Source organism: Mesocricetus auratus, unplaced genomic scaffold (assembly GCF_017639785.1).
Source record: "Mesocricetus auratus isolate SY011 unplaced genomic scaffold, BCM_Maur_2.0 Super-Scaffold_100676, whole genome shotgun sequence".
Taxonomy (NCBI): domain Eukaryota; kingdom Metazoa; phylum Chordata; class Mammalia; order Rodentia; family Cricetidae; genus Mesocricetus; species Mesocricetus auratus.
The window spans coordinates 97,133,926-97,154,756 of NW_024429266.1; the positions used below are offsets into that span (position 1 = coordinate 97,133,926).

General features: G+C 37.7%; 1 protein-coding gene across 1 annotated transcript in view; it reads right to left on the reverse strand.

The window, feature by feature from the left end:
- Positions 1-6,099: 6,099 nt before the first annotated feature.
- The window catches only part of LOC101841296 (vomeronasal type-2 receptor 116-like), a 29,602-nt gene continuing 14,870 nt past the window's right edge, over positions 6,100-20,831 (reverse strand). The window contains exon 6 of the mRNA XM_040738912.1: positions 6,100-7,007. Within this exon, the coding sequence (XP_040594846.1) occupies positions 6,100-7,007 (908 nt within the window). The remainder of the gene's footprint in view (positions 7,008-20,831) is intronic.

Here is a 20,831-nt window from a genome sequence, read left to right on the forward strand (position 1 = left end):
TGATTCCATTATTTTTTTCTGCTGAATAGTACTCCATTGTGTAGATGTACCACATTTTCTCTATCCACTCTTCGGTTGAGGGACATCTAGGTTGCTTCCAAGTCCTGGCTATTACAAATAAAGCTGCTATGAACATAGTGGAACAGACATCTTTGTTGCATGAATGGGCATCTTTTGGATATATGCCTAAGAGTGGAGTTGCTGGGTCTTGTGGTAGGTTTATTCCCATTTTTCTGAGGAATCTCCATACTGATTTCCAAAGTGGCTGAACCAGTTGGCACTCCCACCAGCAATGGAGGAGTGTTCCCCTTTCACCACATCCTCTCCAGCATAAATTGTCATTGGTGTTTTTGATTTTAGCCATTCTGACAGGAGTGAGATGGTATCTCAGAGTTGTTTTGATTTGCATTTCCCGGATGGCTAAGGATGTTGAGCACTTTCTCAAGTGCCTCTCAGCCATTTTAGACTCCTCTATTGAAAACTCTCTATTTAGTTCTGCAGCCCACTTTTTAATTGGGTCCTTTGCTGTTTTTGAGACTTGCTTCTTGAGTTCTTTGTAAATTTTGGAGATCAACCCTCTGTCAGATGTGGGATTAGTGAATATTTTTTCCCATTCTGTGGGCTGCCTTTTTGTCTTGCTGACTGTGTCCTTTGCCTTACAGAAGCTTCTCAGTTTCAGTAGGTCCCATTTGTTAATTGTTGATCTCACTGTCTGTGCTATTGGTGTTATGTTCAGGAAGCTGTCTCCTGTACCAATTCGTTCAAGGGTACCACCCACTTTCTCTTCTAAGAGGTTCAGTGTGGCTGGATTTATGTTGAGGTCTTTGATCCATTTGGACTTAAGTTTTGTGCATGGTGATAAACATGGATCGATCCGCATTCTTCTACATGCCAGTCTCCAATTATGCCAGCACCATTTGTTGAAGATGCTTTCTTTATTCCATTGTATATTTTTAGCTTCTTTGTCAAAGATCAGATGTTTGTACGTGTGTGGGTTAATACCCGGATTTTCAATTCGATTCCATTGGTCTGCCTGTCTATTTTTGTGCCAATACCAAGCTGTTTTCAGGACTATAGCTCTATAATAGAGCTTGAGGTCAGGGATGGTGATGCCTCCGGACGTTACCTTGTTGAACAGGGTTGTTTTGGCTATCCTGGGTCTTTTGTTCTTCCATACAAAATTGATTATTGTTCTTTCAAGGTCTGTGAAGAATTGTGCTGGGATTTTAATGGGGATTGCATTGAATCTGTAGATTGCTTTTGGCAGGATTGCCATTTTTACTACATTGATCCTACCTATCCAAGAGCATGGGAGATCTTTCCATTTTCTGAGGGCTTCTTTAATTTCTTTCTTTAAAGATTCAAAGTTCTTACGATACAGGTCTTTCACTTGTTTGGTTAGCGTTACCCAAGGTATTTTATGTTGTTTGTGGCAATTGTAAAGGGTGTTGTTTCTCTGATTTCTCTTTCAGCCCTTTTATCATCTGTATATAGTAGGGCTACTGATTTTCTTGAGTTGATCTTGTAGCCTGCCACTTTGCTGAAGGTGTTAATCAGCTGTAAGAGTTCCCTGGTAGAGTTCTTTGGGTCATTGATGTAAACTATCATATCGTCTGCAAACAGTGAAAGTTTGACCTCTTCCTTCCCAATTTGTATCCCCTTGATCCCCCTTTGTTGTCGTATGGCAATAGCTAGAACTTCAAGTACCATGTTGAAAAGGTATGGAGAGAGTGGACAGCCTTGTTTTGTTCCTGATTTTAGAGGAATTGCGTTGAGTTTTTGTCCATTTAGTTTGATGTTGGCTGTTGGTTTACTGTATATAGCTTTTATTATGTTTAAGTATGTCCCTGTTATCCCAGATCTCTCCAACACCTTTATCATGAAGGGGTGTTGGATTTTGTCAAAGGCTTTTCAGCATCTAGTGAGATGATCATGTGATTTTTGCTTTTCAGCTTGTTTATATGGTGGATTACGTTGATGGATTTTCGTATGTTGAACCATCCCTGCATCCCTGGGATGAAACCTACTTGATCGTGGTGAATGATTGTTTTGATGTGTTCTTGGATCCGATATGCCAGTATTTTATTGAGTATTTTTGCATCAATATTCATGAGGGATATTGGTCTGAAGTTCTCTTTCTTAGTTGTATCTTTGTGTGGCTTGGAGATCAAGGTTATTGAAGCCTCATAGAAAGAGTTTGGCAAAGACCCTTCTGCTTCTATTGTGTGGAACACTTTGAGAAGAATTGGTATAAGCTGTTCTTTGAATTTCTGGTAGAATTCTACACTGAGGCCATCTGGACCTGGACTTTTTTTGGTTGGGAGACTTTTGATGACAGCTTCTATTTCCATAGGGGTTATAGGTCTATTTAAATTGCTTATCTGTTCTTGATTTAGTTTTGGCAAATGATAGCTGTCCAGGAAGTCATCCATTTCCTTTAAATTTTCGAATTTTGTGGAGTACAGGTTTTCAAAGTATGACCTAATGATTCTCTGGATTTCCTCAGAGTCTGTTGTTATGCCCCCCTTTTCATTTCTGATTTTGTTAATTTGCGTGTTCACTCTCTGCTGTTTGGTAAGTTTGGACAAAGGTTTGTCTATCTTGTTGATTTTCTCAAAGAACCAACTCTTCATTGCATTGATTCTTTGTATTGTTTTCCTGGTTTCTACTTTATTGATTTCACCCCTCAATTTGATTATTTCCTAGCGTCTACTCCTCCTGGGGGAGTTTGCTTCTTTGTGTTCTAGAGCTTTTAGCTGTGATGTTAATTCTCTGGTATAACTGTTCTCTTGTTTCTTCATGTGAGCACTTAATGCTATGAACTTCCCCCGTAGCACTGCTTTCAAAGTGTCCCATAGGTTTGGGTATGCTGTGTCTTCATTCTCATTGAATTCGAGGAAGTCTTTAATTTCTTTTTTTATTTCCTCTTTGACCCAGGGATGGTGCAGTTGAGCATTATTCAATTTCCATGAGTTTGTAGGTTTTCTGCAATTTGTGTTGTTGTTGAATTCTAATTTTAAGGCATGGTGGTCTGATAAGATGCATGGAGTTATTCCAAATTTTTTGTAGCTGCTGAGGTTTGATATGTTGCCAAGTATGTGGTCGATTTTTGAGAAGGTCCATGTGGTGATGAGAAGAAGGTATATTCTTTTTTATGTGGATGAAATGTTTTATAGATATCTGTTAATCCCAGTTGTGTCATTACTTCTATTAGACCCTTTGCTTCTTTGTTGAGTTTCTGTCTGGTATTCCTGTCTAGTGGTGAGAGTGGTGTGTTGAAATCTCCCACTATAACTGTGTGGGGCTTTAGATGAGATTTAAGTTCTAATAATGTTTCTTTAACAAATATGGATGCCTTTGTATTGGGGGCATAGATGTTCAGGATAGACACTTCATCTTGGTGGGTTTCACCTGTGATGAGTATGTAATGAACTCTTTCATCTCTTTTGATTGATTTTATTTTAAAGTCTAGCTTGTTAGATATTAGGATTGCTACCCCTGCTTGTTTCTTGGGTCCATTTGATTGAAAAAATTTTTCTCAACCTTTAACTCTCAGGTAATGTCTGTCTTTGAGGGTGAGGTGTGTTTCTTGTATGCAGCAGAAGGAAGGGTTCTGTCTTCGAATCCATTCTGCTAGTCTGTGTCTTTTTATGGGTGAGTTAAGGCCGTTAATATTGAGGGATATTAATGACCATTGATTGCTCATCCTTCTTCGATTTGTGATGGTTGTTGTTGGTAGAATTATGTGTGGAATTTCACCCCTTTGTTCTTTTGGCTGTTGGTTGAGAGGGATTCTCTAATGCTTATGTTTTTCTGGTTGTAGTTAGGTTCCTTGGGTTGGAGTTTTCCTTCCAAAATTTTCTGTAGGGCTGGGTTAGTGGACACATGTTGCTTGAATCTAGTTTTGTCATGGAATATCTTGTTTTCTCCGTCTATAGTGATTGAGAGCTTTGCCGGGTATAGTAGTCTGGGCTGGCATCCATGGTCTCTTAGTGTAGGTAGAATATCTATCCAGGACCTCTGGCTTTCAGAGTTTCCATGGAGAAATCAGGTGTAATTCTGATAGGTCTGCCTTTATATGTTACTTGACCTTTTTCCTTAGCTGCTCTTAATATTCTTTCTTTATTCTGTATGTTTGGGGTCTTGATTATTATGTGGTGAGGGGATTTTTTTGTGGTCCACTCTATTTGGTGTTCTGTAGGCTTCTTGTACCTTCATTGGCATGTCTTTCTTAAGATTGGGAATGTTTTCTTCTATGATTTTGTTGAATATGTCTTCTGCCCCTTTTAGGTGGATTTCTTCTCCTTCTTCTATACCTATTATTCTTAGGTTTGGTCTTTTCATGGTGTCCCATATTTCCTGGATGTTTTGTGTTAAGGATTTGTTTGATTTAAGGTTTTCTTTGGTTGATAAATCCATTTCTCCTAGTGTATCTTCAACACTTGAGATTCTCTCTTCCATCTCTTCTATTCTGTTGGTAATGCTTGTATTGGTAGTGCCTGACTGTTTGTCCAGCTTTTCTATTTTCTGCCTTTCTTCAGATTGTGTTTTTTTTAATGTCTCTATTTCAGTTTTCAACCCTTGCAGTGTTTGCATTGCTTATGTCTTTTGTATGCCTAAGTCATCCAGAAATTCTGTCATGAAGAAATTTTGGCTTTTTCTTATGAGATACTTCCACTGCCTAATTAGATAATAGTTTACGTTCTTTAATATGTTCATGTGGGGGATTACAAATATCAACTTATGTATGTTGAAGCTCCCTAATATCCAAACAATGAATTCAAGTTTCCATGTTGGTTATTGTTCTTTTATTTGTTATTGAATCTATTTTTCAAGTGTTTCACTGTGAATTATTGCACACATGTTTATAGAATTTACTTTAATTGTCACAAAGGTAAATCAGTGGGTAAGAAAGTGTCCTTACCTCAACTGCTGACAGTAAGTTGTCCACATTGGCCAAGCAGGACGTCAAAAAGTGTGACTTCAAACCTTACAAAGACAAGGTGGGAAGTCTTTCAGAATATCCTGCTTCTCACAAAAGCTAGCTTATAGACTTAAGATGGATGCCCCAGCATTGCAGAGCAACCTTGGGTGACAGTCCAGGGAGCCATGTATTTCTGTCATTCCTCACATGTTTTGGAAGTCTTTTCTTGCACTTCCTGCTTACCCCATTGATATTATTTACCTTTCGGGTCTCTGAGGGTGTTGAAGTCTAGATAGTTTAGGTATACTTTTACTTGTTTACCAGACTCAGTAAAGAAGCTCACTAAGGGAGTGTCAAGTGTTATAGGTTGGAAAGACATTAAAAGATAATTTGATAATGCAAATTAGAAGAGAAAATAAATTAGTTACAAGATTTGGACTCATCGAAACAGAAGAGATAATGGAGTATTTTCTCTGAATTTGTCAAATGCTAATGGATTAGACATTGCTAATGCATCTATCACCCTATATATTGTACACAGCTATTGTATTTACTATATATAGCTTGTTTATATTAGTTACAATCTTTTTTTAAATTTTAGATAAAAATGGGACTATGTGGTGATACCTTGGTTATACATATAAAGCCTGTCTGAAGGTCAGAAAATTGAGCTTGCTACTAGCTAACCATAGAGGTGTAGAGGTCTGTTCAGACAGACAGGAAGGAGATGGCTGAACATAGAGAGAATATAAGTGGGCAGAAACAAAAACTTATGCTCTCTTGTTTGCTTAGATGCTAGGAGGTAAGGTGTGGCTGAGGCTTTTTCTTCTTCTCTATGGTATCTTAGCATTTTATTCTATATCTGACTCCAGGTTTTTATTAATTATACCAAATAAGAACTCCATTTACAGTTTGGTGGGATATAAGAAGATTTTGTACTTTGCAAAATATTAATATGGAAGCCACATAAAGGGATAAGTTATAACTGACTGATTAGAAGACTAAGACATCTAAAGATAATTTTGTCTTGAAGATACAACATTCCAATGTTCCACAAACACAGTCTGACTTACAGACTTGAGGAATCTTTAATGTATTGTTGCAGTTTAATCTTAGAAATTCTATTGACACTACTCAAAATCATAAAATGTAACATGAGTTCTCCTAAAGACTGTTTACTTCAACCGAACTCTATCTCTCATGACTTTTAATGAGTTCTTATCAGGTCTCATGAGAATAATGTAGCACTTGGGTATAAAGATGCATCCTAGGAGTCCTATACTAGAGGCCAAGATGGAGAAGACCTCCACAGCAACCATGACCTTCCCCTTAGCACTGTGGTAGACAGGAAGGAAGGTGACCCAGACACTGCAGAACACCAGCATGCTGAAGGTCAGATATTTGGCTTCATTGAAGGTGTCTGGCAGGTTCCTGGCCAAAAATGCTACAGTGAAACTCCCCATGGACAGAGCCCACAAGTATCCCAGGACACAGTAGAAGGCTGTGACAGAGCCCTTATTGCACAAAATGATGATCTGACCATGTTCAGAGTGTGCATCTGTGTCTACATAGGGAGGAGATGTTCCTAGCCAGATTCCACAGATGATAATTTGTATAATTGTACAGATGGGAATGATGCATTTGGGTGTCCCTGATTTAAGCAACCCCCTCATCCTTCTTCCTGGCATAGTGATCTTGAATGCCAGGACCACAGTTATGGTTTTGGCCAAGACAGTAGACACAGCCACTGTAAAGATAACTCCAAATGTGATCTGTTGTAGGATGCAGGTGGTTGTGTTGGGCTGACCAATGAAGAGCAATGAGCAGAGAAAGCAGAAGATCAGGGAGATGAGCAGGATGTAGCTGAGAGTCCTGTTGTTGGCCTTCACAACAGGAGTATTTTGGTGCTTCACAAACACCACAAGGATAAGTCCTGTGAGTGTAGAGGAGGCCAGGGCCATGCTTGCCAGTGTAATTCCCAAAGGATTTTCATATGACAGAAATGTTACAGCTTTTTGGAGACAGTGGGTTTGTTCTGTATTGGCATACTGATCATCTGGACACTTCACACACTGCTCCATATCTGACAAAAAAATGCAATGTGATATCACTACAACTTCATTGATTTTGCTCATTGTAACCCCACCCACACTTATAAATAGTATATTGGAAAAAGGAATCCAATTATTTCTCTTACCACTGAAGCCAATGAAAAATGAACTACTGCTTTAAAAATTTACCTAGTTAATCTTATATATCTTCTTTTGTACCAAGTAAATAAATAGATATCCTTTTTATTTGTCTTGAAGTATGTTTTTTATCTCCATATAAATATAGCGTATCAAAACCAACAAAGAGGCAACAAAACAAAAAGAAAAAGAAAACTAGCCAGGCATGGCTTCATCTATCTTTAATCCCAGCAATCAAAAAACAAAGGCATTAAATCTCTGAGTTCCTGGCCAATCTTCTCTAAAAAGTGAGCCGAAGTAGCGTCAGATCTCCACAGAGAAACCCGGTCTTGAAAAACACACAACAATCAAAACAGACAGCATATCTATTATATTTGTACATTTTAAATGCTATGGTAATTTAGAGTTAGATTTTATAAAAGCAAGTATTTATTAAGCTTATTTCTATAACATTGAATAATCAGGGTCACTAAAACAAGGAGATTTGTTATCCCATGGACAATACTTCTATTTCTTCCCATGACATAGATGAATTAATGCCCCCAAATATGTAAGAATTGTGTGAGTTCAACCTATGAATGGAATGCACCATAAATTAACCTTAGCTTGTATTTTAAAAACATCTCTTGAATTTCCAACATAACAACTGTAGTGTTTTTATTGGCATAATACAAAGAAAAGTCATTTTTTGACAAAAGAATGTTAAGTGAGAAAATGTCTCTATAAGGCTGGGCCAGTCTGGGTGGGGATTTGTCTGAATGATTGTTATAGGATGAACTAGCCTTGGTGGGCAGTACCAACCTTGGAAACTGGTCCTAGGATGTATTAACAAAATAAATTGTATAGAGATGGAGAGAAATATAAAATGCAACTCAGTTTTTCTCTGTTTCACTTCCTGCATCATGTTTCCAGACCTGAGTCCATTCCTTCATGGTAGACTATAAACTTTAGAATGCAGTAAACTCTCTACTTCTGAAGGTACTTATGCCAAGGTCTTAATTAAAAACAACAGAAAGCTAACAAAGTCACTTTTAGTGCAAGACATAATATAAGATGAATTTTGGGAGAATACAAACCCTGCTTGTTTAATTATGTATTATGTACTCATCAAAACTACCACAAGCACAAAAGTTTGCAAACTACCAAGAAAACTGATAATATACATTATGAGTTTCCGGAGCATGGCATTACTATGAGTGAGTTTTAGATCACCCAAAAATGTTAATATTTTTATTTTAGTTACACATATACAGTAAAGAAACCTTGTTCATATTTCCAGGTTTCTCAGTCCCTGCTCTCCTCAGTTACCAAGAGTTCTTTGTATTGGGTTTGGAATTGTGTCCTGTGTTTAATCCACTTTAGTATATCTATTGGTATCATCCTATTCCTTCTTACATTTGGGTAGTCATGTTAACAAGCTTTATGGGTGTAGTTTCTGATATTATTATGCTATCTCTTACCAACAACTAAAAGGAGGGCTTCTCCTTTTTAATTTTGGGGTTTTATTAGGTGGTCTATGGCCTATGTCCACCACTGTACCAGATTAGAAAAGTTCATTAAAACTACACATGAGGTCTTCTCTAGTAAAGAGTACACCAATTTATAGTCCAGTGTCAAACTATTATCCATGAAAACAGACATAAAAGTAATGTCATATGGCCTGAGCTGCTGATGTTTACTAATGTGTTTGTACATACATATATACAAGCAATAAATAATGAAAGGGAGGCCCTTTTGTAGGAGAGCATTGGGACACTATATGGTAAGATTGGAATGAGGAAAGTGAATAGATAGAAGTAATTATATTATAATCTCAAAACTAAGTTTAAAACATCCAGTATTTAGACTTTTGTAAATGTTGTTAATATTGAATATTATGGGTATTGTACCTTTACTGTCATACTGTCATAAATATGTGACATTTATGCCTTATGCATATACCAAAGCCCCTCTTGTGCTGGAGTTACAGCCAGCTGAGAGCCATCATATCAGTTTGATACATGTACTCTGTTGCTCCAAAAAGAAGAACCAAATATTAATTTCATAACCATATTCAAAAACTGTGTTTAGTTCACTTTCAAAATGTAACATGTTGATGGATATGGAAATTTTGTCTGTAATTTGTATAGTGAACTGTAACTGATATCAACTGTTAATGTATTATTTAATTTGATTTTATATTTACAAAAGGTATCATCTAAGTGATAGGGGTTTGACTTATGGGTAACAGTTCAACATCTAAGGAAGGAAAAAGCAGTATTCAGGACAGGAACCTGGAAACAGAAACTGGTACAGAAAACATGGAGAACGCTTTCTATTGCCTTCATTTCCCTGTCTCGCTGAGTTATCAGTCTTACAATGCCCAGAACCACATGCCAGTGAATGATACTGCCCACAGAATGCTAAGAACCTACATTTATAATTTAATGAAATTTTTTCACAAACAGTGCTACGGGCAAAAAGATGGAGGCAATTCCTCAAGTAGTGTCCTTTCCTCTCTTATCATGTATGTCAAGCTGACAAAAAGGTTAGAGATCACATTGGTCAAGAATCAGAGCATATTCTATTGGGCAAGTTACACCAGGGCTCTGGATATTTACTTAGTTAATATAAGCAGCATCCTAAGAGAAATCAATTCTTAGATGTGTAACACTGGTAAATGCTTCTTAATTTTCTCATATTCTAAAAGGTTTTGTTAAATTTTTGGTTATTTAATATAATGCCTTTTGATCACATTTATTCCTGTCCACTGATTTCCACAGATGCCCCATACCTCCCTACCCTACCCACCCATATTCATGCTCTTTCTTCATCTTCCCTTCTTCAATTACTCCCTCCGTTCCTCATTTGATGTCCCCTTCCCAGATTCTGTCAACAAAAAAATACGATTTATGTTGAGTATTTGTAGTATGGGGACTTCTGAAGAATGTGATGAGTACACTACAAGTTACAGCATAAAAATAATCTGACACAGCCTTTTTCAATACCTAGAAAATATTATTATCTTCTCAGGTAATTGTGGGACTAGGTAATACCTCAGACCTCACTCATGCTAGCATTTGCCTGACTTGGGTTTATATTTATGTCTGTTTTGGCCTTGTTGCTTTCAGAAAAATGTTGTTTTCTTGTAATCACCCACCATCTTAAAATCTAACCACAGCTTCTTCCATGAAGACTCCTGAACCTTCATAGGTGTGTGTTTAAAATTCACATACCATTTATGGTACAGGGCCCTCCAAGACTCTCACTTCTCTGCACAATGACAAGTTATAGGTCTTGCTTAATTCCTTGAATCGCAAGAATGAAGTTCTCTAATGGGGGCTAAGAGATTTCCCGATCATGATGAAAGTAATGTCACTAAGAGTTACTTAACATAATATTTATTTCACAGGATAAACGTAGAATGTTTTTCTCCTAGTCCCTTTGTCTTAGGGTTTCTTCATTGCTCATGAGAAACCATGACCAAGGTAACTCTTAGGAAATGAAACATTTGATTTGGGTGACTCACTTATAGGTCACAGGTGCAGTCCATTATTTCATGGCATGGACCTCAGTGACAAGCAAACAGACATATTTCCAAAGCTGAGAGTGCTACATTTTAGCAAGAAGGTAACGGAGAGCCAACCAACTATCACACTCAGTGGATGTTAAGAAAAAGACCTAAAAGCCCAACCCCCAGTAACTCACTTTCCACAAAGGGTTTATCCCTGATTACAGATGTGACCTCCACTCTCAATGTCTAGATTAAAGGCATGTACTACCCAGCACCCTCCAACAAGAACACAATTGCTCCAACAAAGCCACACCTATTAATAGTGCCACTCCTTATGAGCTTCTGGAAACCGAACTCATTCAAACTAGCACAGCCTATAACCAATCCTACCACAGAATCTTGACCTAGATAACATGGCCAAATATGGTGTTTTTTTATTGTGAGGACCTTAAGTCTAGTTAGAAAGTGACTATTAACACCTGGGACGTCTAACTACTCAATCCACTTAATTGAAGGGTTAGATTGTCGTTGTTATTGTTCTTGGTGGTGGTGGGATGTGTGTGTGTGTGTGTGTGTGTGTGTGTGTGTGTGTGTGTGATAGAGAGATTTGATATCCTTGTAAAATCATTATAAATTAATTACCAGTTTTTAAATTGAATGATGTGGAACCAAACCCAGGCTACAAATTTGCATGATAATGCATTTCCAAATGGAGTCATCTCCCATGCCTAACACAATTCAGTTTTTGATTATTTCTTGTTGGTGAATTTCACCAACACATATAATATGTTTTTATCAATGCTGTTCCACATTTTCTCCCATTCAATTATTTCCCTTCCCTTCCCAAAACTTTTATTTCCCAACTTCATGTGCTGCTCATGCAATTCCACAGAGTTTACATAATATTTCCTAACGTACCTTATGGAGCATTAATAAGACTCTCAGAGGCCAAATCCACTCCTGAAAAAACTGACAAACTGACTCCCATTTCACCATCAATTTCTCTGAATGCAGAGATAGGAATTCATGATAAAGTACAAAATTCAATCAGTGATTTTGGGCAACTTCACGCTGTCTAGTTCTTGCGCTGCTGTTACAGCTGCTTTGAGTTCATGCCAGTAGCAGCACTGCCACATCTGTAAATTAGTTTGTGCTTCAGCCTTCTTCTGCTTCTCATCCCTAAAATCTATTGTCTCAGTCTTCTTTGGTCATGATCTCTGAACAATGGGTTTAGAGGTTGGATTACTGGTACATCTAGAGATTTTCATTTGTTGTTTGCTGACCTATAGTAGGTCACTTTATGAACTGCCACTTACTGAAAAACAGCATCTCTGATGAGGAATGATACCTGCACTAATCTATGAATATAACACTAATGACTTAGGAAGAACTTTGATCCTATGACCATTATACAAAATGTTATTGTGCTATTCTTCCCTAGTACTTAGGGTAAATAATTGTCTGGGTCAGTCGTTTTTCAATTTCCTCTTCAGTGTCATCAGTATACTATTATTTCCCTTCCACATGATGAGTCATCGCTAGATTTTTAATTTAACTTTAATATCATGTTCTCTACATTTCTTTCTTTGAATATTGAATGTTGGAAAATAAGACCTTTATTTGCGGTAATATAGTATCTTCTTATCTAACTGAATGCATTTATTACTTTCAGGAGTTTTCTGATGTGTTTTTAGGGACTTTTAGGTATAGAATTCTGTCATCTATAAATAAAGATCATTTGAATTCATCTTTTCAATACATACCCTCATTATCTGCTTCATTGCCATATTTCTTCAAACACTATGGAATAAAACACACAGTGGATAACCTATTCTTATTCCTGAGGTAGTGGAAACATATTTTGTGTTTCCTTAAGTGTGATGCTTGTTATGGGAATGAATGTTGCCTTTGTTATTTTGAGATATAACTCCTATATGCCTAAATCCTCCAGAAATTCTGTCATAAAGAAAGCTTGGATTTTTTTGTCAGATGCTTCCACTACCTAATTAGATAATCACACAGTTTATGTGCTTGAATCTGTTCATGTGGGGGACTACAAATAGCTACTTACGTATATTGTATAATCTACATCTAAATAATGAATTCAACATTCCATGTTGGTTATTGTTCTTTTATTTGTTATTGAATTCATTTTACACTGTGAATTATTGCACATATGTTAATCAGACATGCTAAACTTCTAAAATCTTGGTAGTGAGATTACCTGGTTTTTGTCAAGTAGTTTATTATGTCCTGGATATTACATGATTTGATAATTTCCTATATTATATGCTTCCAAGAACACTGACAATCATTTCCCCTGTTCTTTCACCATCTTATGTTCTAGCACAAACCAACTTAAACAACCATGATTTAGTCTCAAAATGTAAGTAGCTTCACTTACATCAGCCTCCAGGAATTTTTGCATATATTTATTCAGCTTTATGTCATAACCCTACATGTATTTCTCCACAGAGTTTCTTTTCTGGTCCTCTTTGAACATCAGAGAGCAGAAAATACAGTTTTCAAATTGCAATCATTCTATGCCACATATTGTTATATATGAGATGTATTAATTTCTTACTCATGCTGTGTTTGATTTCAGTATTTTGATTGAGTGTAGGTCTAAGCACCACATCTGTCAGGTAACCACAGTGGACAAACTATGGTGCCATGTACCCTGGGATTGTCATTGCATGTAGTAAAAAGACATCACTTCAGTTGCAGGTGCCAATCCTATGTCTTATAGAAGGGCATCCAGTGCTTTTAAATAATATGCCACCTTGTCAGTCCCTGAAGGTTATAAGAAAAATCTGCTATCTATTAAAATCTGATCTATTTCAGAAGCAGTTCTGGGCACCAGAAGAATGATCATGTACAAGATTAAGGATTTCAGTGTGAGGCTAATTCAGTGCCCAACAGATTGGAAATAGATACCTGTGTGAGGATTCCACACATAAATGTTTCTGGAAGAAGTGAGTCTCAGACCCATTTCAAGATTTTGAAATGTATTTTCTGAATAAAATATAGCTGGTACAAATATAAAGTCACCAACCTGATCATCTCATGGAAAATTTTTCATTATAACTACTAACTGTGAATTCAAATGAGGATGTCTGAACTGGTCTGCCCCTGTAATCACATTGAAGAATACCACAACTACCATTTTAGAGACTCTAACCAGGAATTTATGGAACCAGACACAGATATCAAGAATCAAGCAGGAGGCTGGATCTAGGAATCCAGTTAAAAGGGGAAGCCACTACTATATGAGCAAGGGAGGTCAAGATCAAGATGGGGTAGGAGAAAGTTAAGAAGAGGAACACAGAGAAGATTCATTGGAGAGAAGTCAGGTAGCCATTGGGAATGTTGGATTCCTGGGAATTCTCCAGTAAGTGAAGACCACATGGAGATGCATAGATTAATAGAAATGGATTTATAATCAATAGAAAGCTAGCCAATAAGAAACCTGAGCCATTGGTCAAAGATTTTATAATTAATATATGCCTTTGTGTGTTTATTTGGGACTGAAGGGTTGGGTGACCCTCCTGGAAAGAAACTCTGTCTTCATACGGCATCCAACATAGGGCAAGAATTTCCAGGTAAAACAGAGCCACAATGACCTTCCTAGTCTCCCAGTCTCATGCAGCCCATGGTGAGGAGAGCCTATGGCAGTTAGTCTTTAACATAGCAAGGTGGATTCCCACCACAGTACACATAAACTGAATCTCCAATTCACATAGCATGGTTCATGACAGAATTAGCTTTTTCTCAGATAGACAGTAAAGCATTATTGGCAGAGTGATACAGGCTGCTTGATTGTGGCATAGACAAGAGTCAAGGCAGTGAGCACAGCTCCTAGAAGTGGCAGAAAATGAACGCCTACCAAGTTGAAAAGCCAGACTGTTTGGAGCCAGGTGATGCTTTAAGCTTAGCCATTCTGTTTAGCAGATTAAAGACTCTTGGCCAGAAAAAGATAGAGATATGCAGTAAAGACTGATTCAGATGAAGATAAACTTCTAAATGGCTGACAGTATGTTTAAAAACATACTTACACTTGGAAGTGAAAAGAAAAAGGATAGTGAACAAATATCCTTTAAGAAGAAATAGAGTATCTGGGTCTGGTAGCACACATCTTTATTCCAAGCACTCTGAGGGTGAGACAAGTGGATCTCTGTGAATTCAGCTTGGTCTACAGGGTGAGTTCAAGGACAGCCAGAGTTACACAGAGAATCCCTGTCTCAAAAAAAAAATAAAACAAAATAGAGTAAAAAAAAGCCACATAAAGATGGCAAATCTGATCCCAGGCGTTGGTGGCACACACCTTTAATCCCAGCACTCAAGAGGCAGAGGCAGGCGGATCTCTGTGAGTTTGAGGCCAGCCTGGTCTACAAGAGCTAGTTCCAGGACAGCCTCCAAAACAATACAGAGAAACCCTGCCTCGGTAAAAAAGATGGCAAATCTGGATACTGTATGTTATTCGTTGTCTTTAAATTGCTGAGGAAGGAGCATGGGCTGCTTCCATCTGGTAGACAGGTGAGTGTCAGGGGCTCTTCCAGCCCACCTTTCCCTCTTTGAGCCCCTGACCTGCAGCCACCAGACCCTTCCTACAAACAAATTCCCTAGATGGACCTGGAGGCAGAACAAAACTCCTAGCATAGGCAGCCATTACTGTTTTGCTCCTCCACCCGCAGGTAGACACAGAGACAGGAACATGGAGGGAGAACAAAGCATCCAGCATAGGCCACAACCTCAGTATTGCCTCTGCACTTCCCAGGAGAGCGGAGAGGATAGAGCCTTGAACCCATACCCAACAGGAAAGGGAAAGACCCCACCTATACCCAGCAGAAGAAGAGATGGGAAGATGACAGTATAAAAACACATGCAACAACAGAAACACTTATATGATACCACCAAAGTCTAGGGATTCTAAACCAGCAAGACTTGAACATGTCAATTGAGATTAAACAGAAGAGAATGACCTAGAAAACAACTTCATGAAAATGATACAGGCCCTCAAAGAAGACGTGAGAAAATCCCTTAAAGAAATGGAAGAAAACACAAACCAAAAAGGCAAGAGATCAACAATTCTCTTAAAGAAAGCAAGGAGAGACAAGAAAAAGCAATCAAACAGGTGAAGGAAACAATTCAAACAGTTCAAGACCTGAAAACTGTAATAGAGACAATAAAGAATACACAAAGTGAGGGAATGCTAGATATAGAAAAGCTGGGCAAATGATCAGGAATTACATATGCAAGCATAACCAATAAAATACAAGACATGGAAGAGAGAATATCAGTCATTAAAGATAAACTAGAGGAAATACATTCATTGACCAAAGAAAATTTAAATTGACAGAACCTCCATGCAGTGACTGATGGAAGCAGAGGCAGACACCCACAGCTAAACACTGAACTGAATTTCTGGAATCCAGTGACAGACAGGGAGAACTGATGAGCAAAGGAGTTAAGACTAGGCTAGTTTAACCCACAAAAACAGTTGACCTAAACAAGGGGGAGCTCTTGGACCCCAGATTGATGACTGTATAGAAAGCATGGACTGACACAAACCCCTTGAATGTGGGTGTCAGTGAGGAGGCCTAGGTAATATATGGGGTCTTGGGTAGCATTTATCCTTGGTGTACAGACAGACTTCGAGTACCCATCCCACAATGAGGGATGCTGTCTCAGCCTGGACTCTTGTGGGAGAGCCTAGGCCCTGCCCTAGATGAAATGACAGACTCTGGAGACCCACCATTGAGGGTCTCACCCTCCCTGGGGATCAGATTTAAAATAGAGTGGGGAACTGGGAGACCTGGTGGGGAGGATTGGGGTGGAGGGGACGGAAAGGGAGTTGGGATTGACATGTGAAACAAGTTTGTTTCTAACTTAATTTAAAAAAAGGAAAAATCCTTAACACAAAATATACAGGAAATATGGGGCACAGTGAAAAGACAAAAAATAAGAATACTAGGTATAAAAGAAGTCAAAGAATCCCAGCTCAAAGGTGCAGGAAACTTATCCAACAAAAATCATGGAAGAAAACTTTACCAACCTGAAGATGAAAATTCCAATGAAAGTGCAAGAAGCTTACTGAACATAAAATAGACAGAAACAAAAAAGTTCCCTTGCCACATAATAATCAAAATGCCAAACATACAGAATAAAGAAAGATTATTAAGAGCAGCAAGGAAGATGGCCATGTAACATACAAAGACAGGCCTCTCAGAATTACACCTGATTTCTCAATGGAAACTCTGAAAGTCAGAAGGTCCTGGATAGATGTTCTGCAAACACTAAGAGTCCACAGAGTCCAGCTCAGACTACTATAACCAGCAAAATTCTCAATCACTATAGATGGAGAAAGCAAGATATTCCATGACAAAACCAGATTAACACAATACATATCCACAAATCTGTCACCAAAACCGAATCCAAAACAAACAAGAATCAACAATCAATGATCATTAATACCCCTCAATGTCAATGGTCTTAACTCACCTATAAAAAGACACCGGCTAACAGAATGGATTTGAAGACAGAATCCATCCTTCTGCTGCATACAAGAAACCGACCTAAACATCAAAGACAGATGTTACCTCAGAGTTAAGTGTTGGGAAAGGTTTTCCAATCAAATGACTCTAAGAAACAAGCTCATGTGGCTAAACTAATATCTACCAAATTAGACTTCAAAGTAAAATTAATCAAAAGACATGAAGAAGGTCATTTCATAATCATCACAGTAAAAATCAGTGAAGATGTAGTCTCAATTCTGAACATCTATGCACCAAATACAAAGGCGCCCACATTCATAAAAGAAACATTACTACAACTCAAATCACACACTAAACCCCACACATTTATAGTGGGAAACTTCAGCACCCCACTCTCACCACTGGACAGGACTACCAGATAGAAACATAACAAAGAAACAAAGGAACTCACAGAAGTTACAACCCAATTGGATTTAACAGACTTCTATAGAAGATTCCATTCAAGCACAAAAGAATATGCCTTCTTCACAGAACCACATGGAAACTTCTCTAAAATTGACCACATAATCAGCAATAAAGCAAACATCAGTGGATACAAAAAAACCGGAATAACCCCCTATGTCTTATCAGACATCCATGCTTACATTTAGAATTTCAGCAACAAAACAAATTGCAGAAACCCTACAAAATCATGGAAATTGAACAATGCTCAATTGCATCACTCCAGGGTAAAGGAAAAATAAAGAAAGACTTCCTAGAATTCCATGACAATGAGGGCACAACATACCCAAATATATGGGACAATCTGAAAGCAGTGCTAAGAGGAAAGTTCATAGCACTAAGTTCCCACATGAAGAATTGGAGAATATCCACACTAGAGAATTAACAGAACACATGAAAGCTCTAGAACAAAAATAAGCAAACTAACACAGGAGGAATAGATGCCAGGAAATAATCAAATTCAGAGCTGAAATTGACAAAATAAATATAAAGAAAACAATACAAAGAATCAACGAAACAAGGAGTTGGTTCTTGGAGAAAATTAACAAGATAGACAAACTTTTTTCCAACCTAAACAAAAGGCAGAGAGAGAACATGCAAACTAACAAAATTAGAAATGAAAAGGGCACATAACAACAGACACTGAGGAAATCCAGAGAATCATCAGGTTATACTTTGAAAACCTGTACTCCAATAGTTTGGAAAATTTAAAGGAAATATACAATTTTCTGGATATATATCATTTACCAATATTATATCAAGAACATATAAGCAATTTAAAAAGACCTGAAATCCCTAATTAAATGGAAGCAGTGATAAAATTCTCCCCCTGTAAAAAAAAAACCCAGGGCCAGATGGTTTCAGTGCAGAATTCTACCAGAAATTCTAAGAAGAGCTAATACTAATATATCTCAAATTGTTCCATACAATAGAAACAGAAGGATCATTGCCAAACTCTTTTTACAAGACTACAATTACCTTGGTACTCAAGTCATACAAAGACACAATTAAGATAGAGAACTACAAACCAATCTCCCTCATGAACATTGACGCAAAAATAATCAGTAAAATACTAGCAAATTGAATCCAAGAACACATCAGAAAAATCAACGGAGAGAAAGTCAATGTGATTCCTCTAAAATCAGAAACAAGACAATGCTGTCCACTCTCAATATATCTTTAATATTGTACTTGAAGCTCTTCCTAGAGCAATAAGACAACAAGAATTCAAGAGGATACAAATTGGAAGGGAAGAAGTCAAACTTTCACTATGTGCTGATGATATGATAGTTTACATAAGTGACTCGAAGAATTCTACCAAGGCATTCCTACAATTGATAAACACCTTCAGCAAAGTGGCAGGATATAAGATTAACTCAAAAAAGTCAGTAGCCCTGCTATATATAGACAATTAAGGGACTGAAAAAGAAATCAGAGAAGCATCACCCTTTACAATAGCTACAAACAGCATAAAATATCTTGGGGTAACTCCAAACAGGTGAAAGACCTGTGTAACAAGAACTTTGAGTCATTAACGAAAGAAGTTAAAGAAGATACCATAGAATGGAAAGATATCCCATGCTCTTGGAAAGATAGGATCAATATAGTAAAAATGGCAATCTTACCAAAAGCACTTTACAGATTCAGTGCAATCCCTATCAAAATCCCAGCAAATTCTTCATGGACCTTGAAAGGACATTAGTCAACTTTATATAAAAAGACCCAGGATAGCCAACACAACCCTGTACAATAAAGGAACTTCAGGAGGCATTACCATCCCTGTCTTCAAGCTCTACTATAGTGTTATTAGAATTAAAACAGCTTGCTATTGGCACAAAAACAGGCACATAGAACAATGAAATCGAATTGAAGACCCTGATATTAACCCACACACCATTGAACATCTATCTTTGACAAAGAAGCTAAAACTACACAGTGGAAAAAATAAAGCAACTTCAACAAATTTCCCTGACATAACTGGATAGGTACATGTTGAAGATTGCAGGGAGATCTGTATTTATCACCATGCACAATACTTATGTCCAAATGGATCAAATACCTCAAGATAAATCTAGCCACACTGAACCTCTGAGAAAACAAAGTGGGAGGTACCTTTGAATGAATTAGCACAGAAGACCACTTCCTGAACATAACACCAGTAACACAGACACTGAGACTGACAAATAATAAATGGGACCTCCTGAAACTGAGAAACAACTGTAAGGGAAAAGAAACAGCCAACAAGAGAAAACAGCAGCCCACAGAATGGGAAATGATCTTTACCAACCCCACATTAGACAGAGGGCTAATCTCAAAAATATACAAAGAAGCTAGTCCCAAAATCACCAAATAATTTAATTAAAAAGTAGGTTATAGAAGTGAACAGAGAATTATCAATAGAGGAATACAAGATGGCTGAAAGAAACTTAAGAAATTGCTTGATATCCTTAGCCATTAGAGAAATGCAAATCAAAATAACTCTGAGATACCATATTACACCTGTCAGAATGGTTAAAATAAAAACACCAATGACACTTTATGCTGTCAAGGATGTGGAGAAAGGGAAAAGCTTCTCCATTGCTAGTGGGAGTGCAAAATTGTATAGCCACTTTGGAAATCAGTGTGGCAGTATCCCTGAAAAATGGGACTGAGTCTACCTTAAGATCCAGCAATTCCACTCTTTGGCATATACCCAAAAGATGTGCATTCATACAACAAGGACATCTGTTCAACTATGTTTATAGCAGCATTATTTATAATAACCAGAGCCTGGAAGCAAGATAGATACCCCCTCAACTGAAGAATGGATACAGAAAATGTGGTACATTTACACAATGGAGTACTACTCAGTAGAAAAAAATGGAATCTCCAAATTCGCAGGCAAATGCATGGAACTTGAATAAACCATCCTAAGTGTTGTAACCCCATCACAGAAAGCTAAACACAGCATGTACTCACTCATATATGGATATTAGACATGGAGAAAAGGAGTAGCAGACTATAATCCATACTCCAGAGAAGCTAGGAAGGAGGAGAACCTTAAGAGAGTCATACAAATTCCCTCAGCAAAGCAAAAAGGGACAAGAGCCCCTGAACAAATTGGAAGCATTGGAGGAGTGGGAGGCAGGTAGGAGAAAGAAGAATTGAGAAGAGGAGGGGGAAGAGAACATGAGGGATCAAGAAGATTGAGAAGGGAGCAGAATAGAGGAAAGCAGGAAAAGAGACATATC